At 36.9% G+C, this 16,168-nt stretch overlaps 1 protein-coding gene across 4 annotated transcripts in view; it reads left to right on the top strand.

Annotated features, from left to right (window-relative positions):
- Nucleotides 1–16,168, top strand: part of FAM227B (family with sequence similarity 227 member B) — a 300,149-nt gene that overhangs the window by 23,110 nt on the left and 260,871 nt on the right. For all 4 annotated transcript variants that reach the window (XM_055098575.2, XM_055098572.2, XM_055098573.2 and 1 more), the window contains 2 exons: nt 10,801–11,032; nt 12,671–12,738. In XM_055098575.2, the coding sequence (XP_054954550.1) occupies nt 10,801–11,032; nt 12,671–12,738 (300 nt within the window). The remainder of the gene's footprint in view (nt 1–10,800; nt 11,033–12,670; nt 12,739–16,168) is intronic.

The raw sequence follows: 16,168 nt of genomic DNA, 5'->3' as shown, positions 1-16,168 counted from the left end.
TTTCTAGTTTATGTGTGTGAAGATGTTCACAGTAGCCTTGAATAAACTTTTGTATCTCTATGTTATCAGTTGTAATATCTCCCCTTTCTTTCCTAATTGAGCTTATTTGGATCTTCTCTCTTCTTTTCTTGCTTAATCTCGCTAATGGTCTGTCAATTTTGTTAATCTTTTCAAATAATTTAACAAGCTTTTTGTTTAGTTTATCTTTGTCTTGTCTTTGTTGCTTCAATTTCATTTAGTTCTGCTGTGATCTTATTTCTTTTCTTCAGCTGGGTTTGGGTTTGGTTTGGTTTCTGTTTTCTCTGGTTCCTTGAGGTGTCACCTTAGATTGTCTTCTTGTGCTCTTTCAGGCTTTTTGATGTAGGTATTCAATGCTGTGAACATTCCTCTTAGCACTGGTTTTGCTGTACCTTAGAGGTTTTGATAGGTTGTGTCAGTATTATTGTTCAGTTCAATTTTTAAATTTCCATCTTGATTTCATTGTTGACCCACCGACCATTCAGGAGCAGGTTATTTTATTTCCAGGTATTTGCATGGTTTTGAGGGTTCTTCCTGGAGTGGATTTCCAATTTTATTCAATTGTGGTCTGAAAGAGTACTTTATGTAATTTTGATTTTCTTGAATTTATTGAGACTTGTTTTGTGGCCTGTCACATGGTCTGTCTTGGAGAATGTTTCATGAGCTGATGAATAGAATGTATATTCTGCATTTGTTGGCCAGTATGTTCTGTAAATATCTGTTAAGTCCATTTGTTGTAGGGTATAGTTTAAGTCCATAATTTCTTTGTTGACTTTCTCTTTTGATGACTTGTTTGGTGCTGTCAGTGGAGTATTGAAGTCCCCCACTATTATTGTGTTCCCATCTATCTCATTTCTTAGGTATAGTAGTAATTGTTTTGTAAATTTGGGAGCTCCAGTTTTAGGTGCATATATATTTAGGATTGTGATATTTTCCTGTTGGACTAGTCCTTTCATCATTATATAATGTCCCTCTTTGTCTTTTTTAACTCTTGTTACTTTAAAGTTTATTTTGTCTGATACAAGAATAGCTACTCCTGCACTTTTGGTGTGAATTTGCATGGAATATCATTTTCCACCCCTTTACCTAAAGTTTATGTGAGTCTTTATGTGTTAGGTGAGTCTCTTGAAGATAACAGATACTGGGTTGATGAATTCTTATCCATTCTGCCATTCTGTATCTTCTAAGTGGAGCATTTAGGCCATTTACATCCAATGTATTGAGATATGAGGTACTGTTCTATTCATCATGCCAGTTGTTACTTTAATACCATGGTTTTTTTTCTTTGTGTTATTGTTTTATAGGCCCTGTGAGATTTATGCCTTAAGGATGTTCTATTTTGTTTTGTTTTGTTTTGTTTTCAAGATTTGTTTCAAGATTTAGAACTCCTTTTAGCAGTTCTTTTAGTGCTGGCTTGGTAGTGGCGAATTCTCTCATCATTTGTTTGCCTGAAGAGGACTTTATCTTGTCTTCATTTATGAATCTTAGTTTTGCTGGTTACAAAATTCTTAACTGATAATAATTTTGTTTAAGGAGGCTAAAGATAGGACCCCAGTCTCTTCTGGCTTATAATGTTTCTGCTGAAAAATCTGTTGTTAATCTGATAGGTTTTCCTCTATAGGTTACCTGATGCTTTTGCCTCATAGCTCTTAAAATTCTTTACTTTGTTTAGACTTTAGATAACCTAATGACTGTGTGCCTAGGTGATGATTATATTGCAATGAATTTCCTGGATGTCCATTGAGCTTCCTCTGTTTGCATGTCTAGATTTCTAGCAAGGCAGGGAAGTCTTTCTTGATTATTCCCTCAAGTAAGTTTTTGAAACTTTCAGATTTCCTCCTCAGGAATACCAGTTATTTTTAGGTTTGGTCATGTAACATAATCTCAAACTCCTTGGAGGCTTTGTTCATTTTTTAAAAAATTATTTTTCCTTTGTCTTTGTTGGACTGGGTCAATTCAAAAGCCTTCTTGATTTTGAGCTCTGAAGTTCTTTCTTCTACTTGTTTGATTCTATTGTTGAAACTTTTCAATGTCTTTTGTGTTTTTCTAAGTGTGTCTTTCATTCCAGAATTTGTGATTTTTATTTATGATATGTATTTCTCTGGAGTTTTTTTTTTGTGCATATTCTGTATTTATTTTTAATTCCCTCATGTTTGTTTTCCCCTTTCTCTGGTGCTTTCTTGAGTACAAAATTCAGCATCCCTTTATGATTAAAACCCTCAGCAAAATCAACATAGAAGGGACATACCTTAAGGTAATAAAAGCTATGTCAAACCCACAGCCAACATTATACTGAACAGGGAAATGTTTAAAATATTCCTTCTGATCAACAAAATTGATAGACCGCTAGCAAGACTAATAAAGAAAAAAAGAGAGAAGAATCAAATAGACGCAATAAAAAATGATAAAGGGGATATCACCACTGATCCCACAGAAATACAAACTACCATCAGAGAATACTACAAACACCTCTACGCAAATAAATTAGAAAATCTAGAAGAAATGGATACATTCCTCGACACATACACTCTCCCAAGACTAAACCAGGCAGAAGTTGAATCTCTGAATAGACCAATAACAGGAGCTGAAATTGTGGCAATAATCAATATTTTACCAACCAAAAAGAGTCCAGGACCAGATGGATTCACAGCTGAATTCTACCAGAGGTACAAGGAGGAACTGGTACCATTCCTTCTGAAACTATTCCAATCAATAGAAAAAGAGGGAATCCTCCCTAACTCATTTTATGAGGCCAGCATCATTCTGATACCAAAGCCTGGCAGAGACACAACCAAAAAAGAGAATTTTAGACCAATATCCTTGATGAACATTGATGCAAAAATCCTCAATAAAATACTGGCAAACCGAATCTAGCAGCACATCAAAAAGCTTATCCACCATGATCAAGTGGGCTTCATCCCTGGGATGCAAGGCTGGTTCAACATACGCAAATCAATAAATGTAACCCAGCATATAAACAGAGCCAAAGACAAAAACCACATGATTATCTCAATAGATGCAGAAAAAGCCTTTGACAAAATTCAACAACCCTTCATGCTAAAAACTCTCAATAAATTAGGTATTGATGGGACATATTTCAAAATAATAAGAGCTATCTATGACAAACCCACAGCCAATATCATACTGAATGGGCAAAAACTGGAAGCATTCCCTTTGAAAACTGGCACAAGACAGGGATGCCCTCTCTCACCGCTCCTATTCAACATAGTGTTGGAAGTTCTGGCCAGGGCAATCAGGCAGGAGAAGGAAATAAAGGGTATTCAAATAGGAAAAGAGGAAGTCAAATTGTCCCTGTTTGCAGACGACATGATTGTATATCTAGAAAACCCCATCGTCTCAGCCCAAAATCTCCTTAAGCTGATAAGCAACTTCAGCAAAGTCTCAGGATACAAAATCAATGTACAAAAATCACATGCATTCTTATACACCAACAACAGACAAACAGAGAGCCAAATCATGAATGAACTCCCATTCACAATTGCTTCAAAGAGAATAAAATACCTAGGAATCCAACTTACAAGGGATGTGAAGCACCTCTTCAAGGAGAACTACAAACCACTGCTCAAGGAAATAAAAGAGGATACAAACAAATGGAAGAACATTCCTTGCTCATGGGTAGGAAGAATCAATATCGTGAAAATGGCCATACTGCCCAAGGTAATTTACAGATTCAATGCCATCCCCATCAAGCTACCAATGACTTTCTTCACAGAATTGGAAAAAACTACTTTAAAGTTCATATGGAACCAAAAGAGAGCCCGCATCGCCAAGTCAATCCTAAGCCAAAAGAACAAAGCTGGAGGCATCACACTACCTGACTTCAAACTATACTACAAGGCTACAGTAACCAAAACAGCATGGTACTGGTACCAAAACAGAAATATAGATCAATGGAACAGAACAGAGCCCTCAGAAATAACGCCGCTTACCTACAACTATCTGATCTTTGACAAACCTGAGAAAAACAAGCAATGGGGAAAGGATTCCCTATTTAATAAATGGTGCTGGGAAAACTGGCTAGCCATATGTAGAAAGCTGAAACTGGATCCCTTCCTTACACCTTATACAAAAATCAATTCAAGATGGATTAAAGATTTAAACGTTAGACCTAAAACCATAAAAACCCTAGAAGAAAACCTAGGCATTACCATTCAGGACATAGGCGTGGGCAAGGACTTCATGTCCAAAACACCAAAAGCAATGGCAACAAAAGCCAAAATTGACAAATGGGATCTAATTAAACTAAAGAGCTTCTGCACAGCAAAAGAAACTACCATCAGAGTGAATAGGCAACCTACAACATGGGAGAAAATTTTCGCAACCAACTCATCTGACAAAGGGCTAATATCCAGAATCTACAGTGAACTCAAACAAATTTACAAGAAAAAAACAAACAACCCCATCAAAAAGTGGGCGAAGGACATGAACAGGCACTTCTCAAAAGAAGACATTTATGCAGCCAAAAAACACATGAAAAAATGCTCATCATCACTGGCCATCAGAGAAATGCAAATCAAAACCACAATGAGATACCATCTCACACCAGTTAGAATGGCAATCATTAAAAAGTCAGGAAACAACAGGTGCTGGAGAGGATGTGGAGAAATAGGAACACTTTTACACTGTTGGTGGGACTGTAAACTAGTTCAACCATTGTGGAAGTCAGTGTGGCGATTCCTCATGGATCTAGAACTAGAAATACCATTTGACCCAGCCATCCCATTACTGGGTATATACCCAAATGACTATAAATCATGCTGCTATAAAGACACATGCACACGTATGTTTATTGCGACATTATTCACAATAGCAAAGACTTGGAACCAACCCAAATGTCCAACAATGATAGACTGGATTAAGAAAATGTGGCACATATACACCATGGAATACTATGCAGCCATAAAAAATGATGAGTTCATATCCTTTGTAGGGACATGGATGAAATTGGAAACCATCATTCTCAGTAAACTATCACAAGAACAAAAAACCAAACACCGCATATTCTCACTCATAGGTGGGAATTGAACAATGAGATCACATGGACACAGGAAGGGGAATATCATACTCTGGGGACTGTGGTGGGGAGGGGGGAGGGGGGAGGGATAGCATTGGGAGATATTCCTAATGCTAGATGACGATTTAGTGGGTGCAGCGCACCAGCATGGCACATGTATACATATGTAACTAACCTGCACAATGTGTACATGTACCCTAAAACTTAAAGTATAATAAAAAAAAAAAAACTGGAAAAAGAAAAAAAAAAAAAAAAACATTCCTTCTGAGAACTTGAACAAGACAAGTATGCCCACTTTCACCACTTGTATTCAACCCAGTACTGAAGTCCTAGCTAGAACAATCAGATAAGGGAAAGAAATAAGGGCATCCAAATAGGTAAAGAGTATGTCAAACTGTCACTGTTCACTGTTGATATGATTATATACCTAGAAGATGATAAAGACTAATTTGAAAAGCTCCTAGATCGGATAAATGATTTCAGTAAAGTCTCAGGATACAATATCAATGTATACAAATCAGTAGCACTGCTATATACAAATAACAACCAAGCTGAGAATCAAATCAGGAACTCCACCTCTTTTACAATTAAATTAAATTAATACAATATAAAATAAAATTAAAAATACTTAGGAGTATGTCTTACCAAGGAGATGAAAGACCTCTACAAGATAAACTATAAAACACTACTGAAAGAAATCATAGATGACACAAACAAATGGAAACACATCTCATGTTCATGGTGGGTAGAATCAATATCGTGAAAATGACCATACTGCCAAAAGCAATCTACAAATTCAGTGCAATTCCCATCAAAATAACATAATCATTCTTCACAGAACTAGAAAAAACAGTCCTAAAATTTGTATGTAACCAAAAAAATGCCTTCATGCCCAAAGCAAGACTAAGCAAAAAGAACAAATCTGGAGGCATTATAATACCCAACTTCAAACTACACTATAAGGCTGTAGTCACCAAAACAGCATGGTACTGGTATAAAAACAGGCATATAAACCAATGGACAGAACAGAGAACCTTTAAATAAAGTCAAATATTGACAGCCAACTGATCTTCAACAAAGCAAACAAAAGCATAAAGTGGGGGAAGGAAACCCTGTTCAACAAATGTTGGTGGGATAATTGGCAAGCCACATGTAAAAGGATGAAACTGGATCCTCATGTCTCACCATATACAATAACCAAATCAAGATGGATCAAAGACTTAAGTCTAAGACCTGAAACCATAACGATCTGAAGATAATATTGGAAAAACCCTTCTAGACATTGGCAGAGGCAAAGACTTCATGACCAAGAACCCCAAAACAAATGCAACAAAAACCAAGATAAATAGATGGGACTTAATTAAACTAAAAGTCTTCTGCACAGCAAAATAAATAATCAGCAGAGTAAACAGACAACCCATAGAGTTGCAAAAAAGTCTTTGTAAACTGTGCATTGGACAAAGGACTAATATCCAGAGTCTACAAGGAACTCAAATCAGCAAGAAAAAAAGAAATAATTCCATCAAAAAGTGGGCTAAGGATATGAATAGACAATTCTCAAAAGAAGATATACAAATGGCCAAAAAACCTATGAAAAAAATGCTCAACATCATTAATTATCAGGGAAATACAAATCAAAACTACAATGCAATACCACCTTACTCCTGCGAGAATTGCCAAAATTAAAAAATAATATATATATATATAGGTGTGGATATGGTGGAAATGAAACACTTTTACTCTGTTGGTGTGAATGTAAAGTAGTACAATCACTATGGAAAACAGTATGGAGATTCCTTGAAGAACTAACAGTAGATCTACCATTTGATCCAGTAATCCCACTATTAGATATGTACCCAGAGGAAAAGAAGTCATTATATAAAAAAGACACTTGCACTCGCATGTTTATAGCTGCACAATTTGCATTTGCAAAAAAATGGAACCAGCCCAAATGCCCAATCAACAAGTTGATAAAATGTGGTGTACATATACCATAGAATACTACTCAGCCATAAAAAGGAACCAAATAATGGCATTTGAAGCAACCTGGATGGAGTTGGAGCCATTATTCTAAGTGAAGTAACTTAAGAATGGAAAATCAAATATCATATGTTCTCACTTACAAGTGGCAGCTAAGCTATGAGGACACAAAAGCATAAGAACGATACAGTGGACTTTGGGGACTTGGGGGAAGGGTTCAGGGGGTGAGGTACAAAAGACTACACATTGGGTACAGTGTATACTGCTCGGGTGATAGGTGCACCAAAATCTCAGAAATCACCACTGAAGAACCTATTCATGTAACGAAAACCACCTGTTCCCCCAAAACTATTGAAATTAAAAAATAACAAAAATAAAAATAAAAAATAAAATGCAGATTCTGACAGCAAAAAAATTTTTTAAAATAAGAAGGTAAATGCTCTATATGCTGAAAACTGTAAAACATTGATGAAAGAAATTGAAGATGAGAGCAGTTCCAAAATGGCCGAATAGGAACAGCTCCAGTCTACAGCTCCCGTGTGATTGATGCAGAAGACGGGTGATTTCTGCATTTCCGACTGAGGTACCTGCTTCATCTCATTGGGACTGGTTGGACAGAGGGTGCAGCCCTCGGAGGTGAGCCAAAGCAGGGCGGGGCATCACCTCACCCAGGAAGTGCAAGGGGTCAGGGAATTTCCCTTTCCTAGTCAAGGGAAGCCGTGACAGACTATACCTGGAAAATCAGTACACTTCTGCCCAAATACTGTGCCTTTTCCACGGTGTTAGCAACTGGCAGACCAGGAGATTCTCTCCTGTGCCTGGCTCAGTGGGTCCCACGCCCATGGAACTTTGCTCACTGCTGGTGCAGCAGTCTGAGATCTGTGAGGCTGAAGCCTGGTGGGGGGAGGGGTGTCCACCATTCCTGAGGCTTGAGTAGGTAAACAAAGTGGGCAGGAAGCTTGAACTGGGTGGAGCCCTCTGCAGCTCAGCAAGGCCTACTGCCTCTATATACTCCACCTCTGTGGGCAGGGCACAGCTGAACAAAAGGCAGCAGACAACTTCTGCAGACTTAAACGTCCCTATCTGACAGCTCTGAAGAGAGCAGTGGTTCTCCCAGCATGGTATTTGATCTCTGAGAATGGACAGACTGCCTCCTCAAGTGGATCCCTGACCACTGTGTAGCCTAACTGGGAGACACCTCCCAGTAGGGGCCAACAGACACCTCATACAGGCAAGTGCAACTCTGGGACGAAGCTTCCAGAGTAAGGATCGGACAACAATATTTTCTGTTCTTCAATATTTGCTGTTCTGCAGCCTCCGCTGGTGATACCCAGGCAAACAGGGTCTGGAGTGGACCACCAGCAAACTCCAACAGACCTGCAGTTGAGGGACCTGATTGTTAGAAGAAAAATGATGAAACAGAAAGGAATAGCATCAACATCCACAAAAACGACATCCACACCAAAACCTCTTCTGTAGGTCACCAACATCAAAGACCAAAGTTAGATAAAACCACAAAGATGGGGAGAAACCAGAGCAGAAAATCTGAAAATTCTAAAAACCAGAGCACCTCTTCTCCAAAGGATCGCAGCCCCTTGCCAGCAATGGAACAAAGCTGGACGGAGAATGACTTTGATGAGTTGACAGAAGTAGGCTCTAGGAGGTCAGTAATAACAAACTTCTGTGAGCTAAAGGAACATGTTCTAACCCATCGCAAGGAAGCTAAAAACCTTGAAAAAAAGACAAATAGCTAACTAGAATAAACAGTGGAGAGAAGGGCTTAAATGACCTGATGGAGCAGAAAACCATGCCATGAGAACTTTATGACATGTGCACAAGCTTCAATAGCCAATTCGATCAAGTGGAAGAAAGATATGGAATCAACCTAAGTGCTTTTCAACATAAGAATGGAAAAAGAAAATGTGGTGTGTGTGTGTGGCTGTATATACATAGAACACATTTTCTTTGTGTGTGTGCATGTGCATACATGCACACATACACAAAATAGAATATTATTCAGCCTTAAGAAAGAGGCTGGGCACAGTGGCTCATGCCTGTAATTGCAGCATTTTGGGAGGCCGAGGCGAGCAGATCACAAGGTCAGGAGTTCAAGACCAGCCTGGCCAACATAGTGAAACCCCATCTCTATTAAAAAATACAAAAATTAGTTGGGCATGGTGGCGCGTGCCTGTAATCCCAGCTACTTGGGAGGCTGAGGCAGGAGAATCGCTTGAACCTGGGAGGCGGAGGTTGTGGCGAGCCAAGATCGTGCCACTGCACTCCAGCCTGGGCAACAGAGCAAGACTCCAAAAAAAAAAAAAAAAAAAAAGGAAGGAAGGGCCAGGTGCAGTGGCTCATGCCTGTAATCCCAGCACTTTGGGAGGCTGAGGAAGGACAGAAGGAGGGAAGGAAGGAAGGAGGGAGGGAGGGAGGGCGCAGTGGCTCACACCTATAATCCCAGCACTTTGGGAGGCTGAGGCAGGCGGATTACGAGGTCAGGTGATTAAGACCATCCTGGATAACACAAACCCTGTCTCTACTAAAAATACAAAAAATTAGCCGGGCATGGTGGCGGGTGCCTGTAGTCCCAACTACTCGGGAGGCTGCGCCTGTAGTCCCAACTACTCGGGAGGCTGAGGCAGGAGAATGGCGTAAACCCAGGAGGCGGAGCTTGCAGTGAGCCAAGATCGCACCACTGCACTCCACCTGGGCGACAGAGCGAGACTCTGTCTCAAAAAACAAAAAAAAAAAAAGAGAAAGAGAAAGAAAAGAAGAGAGAGATCTCTCTATTTTTGACAATGTGGATGATCTTGGAGGACATGATGCTATGTAAAATAAGCCAGGCACAAAAAGGCAACTGTGGCATGATCTCACTTATAAGTGGAATGTATAAAAATGGAACTCATAGGAGCAGAGAGTAGAATGGAGTCTTACTGGGGCTTGTGAAAGAAAGGGAGAAATGGATTAAAGGGTGCAAAGTTTCAGACAGGAGAGATAAATTCTGGGGATCAATTGGTCAGCATGATGATTACAGTTAATAATAATGTATGGTGTACTTGAAAATTGCTAGTAGAGTAGATCTTAAATGTTCTCAACACATAAACTCTGTGAGGTGATGGATATGTTAATTACCTTTTTGGCAGTCATTGTACAGTGTATACATTTATCGAAGCTTCACATTGTACATCATAAATATTTACAATTTTAATTTGTCAATTATACTTTAATAAAACTAGAAAAAAAATGAAAATAAGTTAAAATTATCTCTTCTAATCTTCCCCCTTCCCTTCCCCACAGATATTATGGAACTGTCGTAGACTGAAAGGGACCAAAGAGACATGAAGCCAAAACTTAACATTTTTATTCTGAACTAGATTCTTTTGCTATAAAGGGCATAATTGGTTCCACTGAAACTTGAATAGAGTCTTTGTATTAAATATAAATAATGTATCAGTGCCAATTTCCTGATTCTAATGGTAGCATTTATTATGTAGGAGAATGTTTTTGGTTTTTGGAAATATACATTGAAGTTTTAAAGGATGATGGGCTATCATATAAGCAAATTATTCTCAAATGATTCAGGAAAATAGTTTTAGTAAAGGACTTGTAACTTTTCTGACGTTTGTGATTGTTTCAAATTTTTAAAAAGTGATAAAAAACAATGCTGTGGAATAAAATCTCAATTATAGCTCATTGGTTTTGAACTCTATTATTTAAATTCATTAAAAATGACTTAAGCTATATTCTCTCTTTCACGTTTTTTGCAGGATTATTGGCCAAGGGAAATCCATTTTAGAGATGATGATAAATGGTCATGCACTCTGAAAAAAATAAAAGAAGATAGTTCATTTGTTTCAATTTATACACACCTATGGGAAAATGTTCCTCGAATATCTGAAGCACTTTTGATCATGGAATCAAAATTAAATGAATATTCACTTATTTTGCAAAACCACACCTCTGAAATATTTAAGTGGAAAAGCATGATTTCTGAGACAAGTGAGCCTTATTTATTTTTATCTTTTATAGAAATGGAGTCTCACTATGTTTCCCAGGCTGGTCTCCAAATTTTGGCCTCAAGTGATCCTCCTGAGTCACCCTCCAAAAGTGTTGGAATTACAGGCATAAGCCAGTGCACCTGGCCAGTCCTTATTTTTTGTGTTAGTGAAGTAATGGTCAGTTGTCTGTGTGTGTGTGTGTGTGTGTGTGTGTGTGTGTGTAATCTCATAAAGAATGAAATTCTAAGGTACAAATATTAAAAATATTTTATTTTAAAACCTCTTCATTTCAAAATGGTTCAATACAGATTTTTTTAGTTGAACAGAAATATGTGGTTTCAAAGGAAGTATTACTAAAACAAAGCCTTAAAACAGTTGTTAAACTGTTAAGCTTTTGTTGAATTGGAGTGGAGGTACAGAGTATTAGGAAAACAGGAGAGCAAGATTGCATCAACTAATATTCTTACTAGAAACAAACATATCAGTAAGGGTCAGGATAGAACAGAAATATCTGAAACTGAAAGTAAAAGGGGTGATAGTTAACCTATATGGGCTCTCAGGCTAGTTTCTAGGGGTAGCTGGTATTCACTATGGAATAGCTGAATGAATGACAAAGCATACAGCAAGTAATGATAATTTTTACTTCTTTTCAATATTTGTATAACATTTTTCTTATCTAATTGTATTAACATTTCCAGAATAGTTTTAAATACTTATAATTATTCTTGTCTTATTCTTGATTTAATGGGCAAATTTGTCATATATATAAGTCTTGGAAATGATACTAATTGTACTTATAAAGTGTTTTTAGGTATTAGATTCATTATGTTATTTTGGTATTTAATATTCTTTTTTGAACTTAGATTTGTGTAATTCTGAAGATGTGTTTAAATACACTTCTATTAAATTAACTTTTTTAAAATTTTCATATTTAAACTGTAAATTTTTAAAAGTTTATATTTTTAATGTATAAAAGTTATATATAGCTTCTGTGTATGTATATATAAATACACACACATATATATAGCTTGCATACACACATACAGACACCCGTGTGTGTATAAATTCGTCTTGTAATGAAATAAAATACCCACAAGTAAACAAAGTATGAACATATCCTTTCATATCTTCCTTCTGTTTTTTAAAAAAGGTAATTATATATATATATATATATAGTCCTCAATATGTAGATATCAGAACTTGGATTCAAGTCTATCTAGGTTATCTGACTTCAGAGCCCCCCATATTGTCTCACTGTGCCCTGCTCCACAGTACTGCACTTTATTGAAATTAAGGTGACCATGAAACAACCAAGTGTAAGTGGCTGAGCTATTTGAAAAATGTGGACTTTTTTAGGAGAAGGGATTGACATAAAAGTTTAGACATAGGAGTAAGTGCCACAGACATGTTAGTTGGAACATGGTATTTCAGAAAAAGGAAACAGAAGATATACTTTATATAATAATTCCAGTTATTCATTCAGCTAACAGTGTGTATTAACATATACTTATCAAAATTGCTAGTTGATTTCATTGAATAATTTTGTATATAATTTGTTTAAAGTATTTAAAATTTTGTTTATTTTTAGAGGAGGTACATATGTATAATATATATACTGTGAATTCTTATTTTCTTAAAGGTTCTTATAGAAAATTGGAACGATATGGGGAATTTCTAAAGAAGTACCATAAGAAAAAAAAGATAATGGTATGGTATCTATGTTTTTATCATCCTTGAAAGTTGGATTTTCACAGAAAATATAAACACTACATTTCCACAGATGAGCACTAATAACACTTTTGTAAATGTCCTTTTAGTCTACTGTTACCAATCTATCTCTATGTTTTAAAGATAGCTGCACTTACTTTCTTTTCATACTCAATATTACTGAGTATTGGCATCTTCACATAACTACAAGTTATTTGAAGACTTATTTCAAGGTATACTATTACATTTTTTGGTTATTTAATAATTTATAACATACTTAGTAGTGCAGGTCCTATATCAGTCGTCTTATTTTAGAAAATTAATAATTCTTTTTGATGACCTTTACTTTGCCAATTTTAAAAAATATTTTTGAGATTTTGATAAAAATGGCAAGTCTTTTGAATTACTTTCAGATACTTAGTCTTTTTAAAAATATGTTCTAAAATTATATAATGTTAGAGCTAGAAAAACTTTGTATCACCATTAGTCTAGCCACCTCATTTAATGCTTTATTTTTACAAATTTAACTTTTATTTTCAGTTCAGGGTTACATGTGCAGGTTTGTTATATAAATAAACTTGTGACATGCGGGTTTGCTGTACAGATTATTTTGTCACCCAGGTATTAAACTTAGTGCCCATTAGTTATTTTTCCTGATTTTCTCCCTCCTCCTGCCATCCACCCTTCAATAGGCCCCAGTGTCTGTTGTTCCCCTCTATGAGTTCATGTGTTCTCATAATTTAGCTCCCACTTAAAAGTGAGAACATGCAGTATTTGTTTTTCTGTTCCTGCGTTAGTTTGCTAAGGATAATGACCTCCAGCTGGATCCATATACCTGCAAAGGACATGATCTTGTTGTTTCTTAGGGCTGCATAGTATTCCGTGGTGTATATATACCACATTTTCTTTATGCAGTCAACCATTGATGGGCATTTAGGTTGATTCCATGCCTTTGCTATTGTGAATAGTGCTGCAGTGAACATATATTTGCATGTGTCTTTATGGTAGAATGATATGTATTCCTTTTGAGTTCTTTCAGAAATCATCAAACTGCTTCCCACAGTGGCTGAACTAATTTATATTCCCACCAGCTGTGTATTATAAGCACAGAAAAGGGTTCCCTTTTCTCTGCAACCTCGTCAGCTTCTGTTATTTTTTGACTTTTCAATAACAGTTATTCTGACTGATGTGAGATGGTATCTCATTGCGGTTTTGACTTGCACTTCTCTAATGATCAGTGATGTTGAGTTTTTTTCATGTTTGTTGGCTGCATATATGTTTTCTTTTGAAAAGTGTTTGTTCATGCCTTTTGCCCACTTTTTAATGGGGTTATGTGCTTTTATCTTATTAAGTTCCGTGTGAGTTGGATATTAGACCTTTGTAAGATGCGTAGTTTGCAAATATTTTCTCCCATTCTGTAGGTTGGTTGTTTACTCTGCTGGTAGTTTATTTTGCTATGCAGAAGCTCTTTAGTTCAATTGGATCCTATTTGTCATTTTTTGCTTTTGTTGCAATTGCATTTGCCATTTTTGTCATGAAATCTTTGCCCATACCTATGTCCAGAATGGTATTACCTAGGTTGTCTTCCAGGGTTTTCATAGTTTTGGGTTTTACATTTTGGTCTTTAATCTATCTTGAGTTAACTTTTGTATAAGGTGCAAGGAAAAGGTCCAGTTTCAATCTTCTGCATATGGCTAGCCAGTTATCCCAGCACTATTTATTGAATAGGGAGTCCTTTTCCCATTGCTGGTTTTTGTCAGCTTTATCAAAGATCAGATAGTTGTAGATGTGTGGCCTTATTTATGAGTTCTTTATTCTGTTCCATTGGTCTATGTGTCTCTTTTTGTACCAGTTCCATGCTGTTTGGGTGGCTGTAGCCCTGTAGTTTATAATAGTTTGAAGTTAAGTAGCATCATGCCCCCAACTTTGTTGTTTTTTTTACTTAGGATTGTCTTGGGTATTTTAGCTCTTTTTTTGGTTCCATATGAATTTAAAAATAGCCTTTTCTAGTTCTGTGAATAATGTGATTGGTAGTTTAATAGGAATAGCATTGAATCTACATATTGCTTTGGGAAGTTATGGTCATTTTAATGATATTGATTCTTCCTGTTCACGAGCATGGAACGTTTTTCCATTTGTTTGTATCATCTCTGATTTCTTTACAATTTAATTTAATTTTATTATTATACTTTAAGTTTTAGGGTACATTTGCACAATGTGCAGGTTAGTTACATATGTATACATGTGCCATGTTGGTGTGCTGCACCCATCAACTCGTCATTTAGCATTAGGTATATCTCCTAATGCTATCCCTCCCCCCTCCACCCACCCCACAACAGTCCCCGGTGTGTGATGTTCCCCTTCCTGTGTCCATGTGTTCTCATTGTTCAATTCCCACCTATAAGTGAGAACATGCAGTGTTTGGTTTTTTGTCCTTGAGATAGTTTGCTGCGAATGATGGTTTCCATCTTCATCCATGTCCCTACAAAGGACATGAACTCATCATTTTTTATGGCTGCATAGTATTCCATGGTGTATATGTGCCACATTTTCTTAATCCAGTCTATCATTGTTGGACATTTGGCTTGGTTCCAAGTCTTTGCTATTGTGAATAGTGCCGCAATAAGCATACGTATGCATGTGTCTTTATAGCAGCATGATTTATAATCCTTTGGGTATATACCCAGTAATGGGATGGCTGGGTCAAATGGTATTTCCAGTTCTAGATCTCTGAGGAATCGCCACATTGACTTCCACAATGGTTGAACTAGTTTACAGTCCCACCAACAGTGTAAAAGTGTTCCTATTTCTCCACATCCTCTCCGGCACCTGTTGTTTCCTGACTTTTTAATGATTGCCATTCTAACTGGTGTGAGATGGTATCTCATTGTGGTTTTGATTTGCATTTCTCTGATGGCCAGTGATGATGAGCATTTTTTCATGTGTTTTTTGGCTGCATAAATGTCTTCTTTAGAGAAGTGTCTGTTCATATCCTTCACCCACTTGTTGATGGGGTTGTTTGTTTTTTTCTTGTAATTTGTTTGAGTTCATTGTAGATTCTGGATATTAGCCCTTTGTCAGATGAGTAGGTTGCAAAAATTTTCTCCCATTCTGTAGGTTGCCTATTCACTCTGATGGTAGTTTCTTTTGCTGTGCAGAAGCTCTTTAGTTTAATTAGATCCGAGAAGTGTTTTGTAGTTCTTGTAGAGATCTTTCACCTCCCTGGTAAGCAGTATTCCTAGATATTTTTGTGTGTCTGTGGCAATCGTGAATGGGATTGTGTTTCTGATTTGGCTCTTGGCTTGAGTGTTTTTGGTATATAGGAGTACTAATGATTTTTATACATTAATTTTGTATCCTGAGACTTCGCTGAAGTTGTTTATCAGCTTAAGGAGCTTTTGAGACTATAGGGTTTCTAGGTATAGGATAT

This window comes from Pan paniscus, chromosome 16 (genome assembly GCF_029289425.2).
Source record: "Pan paniscus chromosome 16, NHGRI_mPanPan1-v2.0_pri, whole genome shotgun sequence".
NCBI lineage: Eukaryota > Metazoa > Chordata > Mammalia > Primates > Hominidae > Pan > Pan paniscus.
The sequence above is the reverse complement of the archived record's forward strand: the minus strand, read 5'-3'. Positions and strand labels throughout refer to the sequence as shown.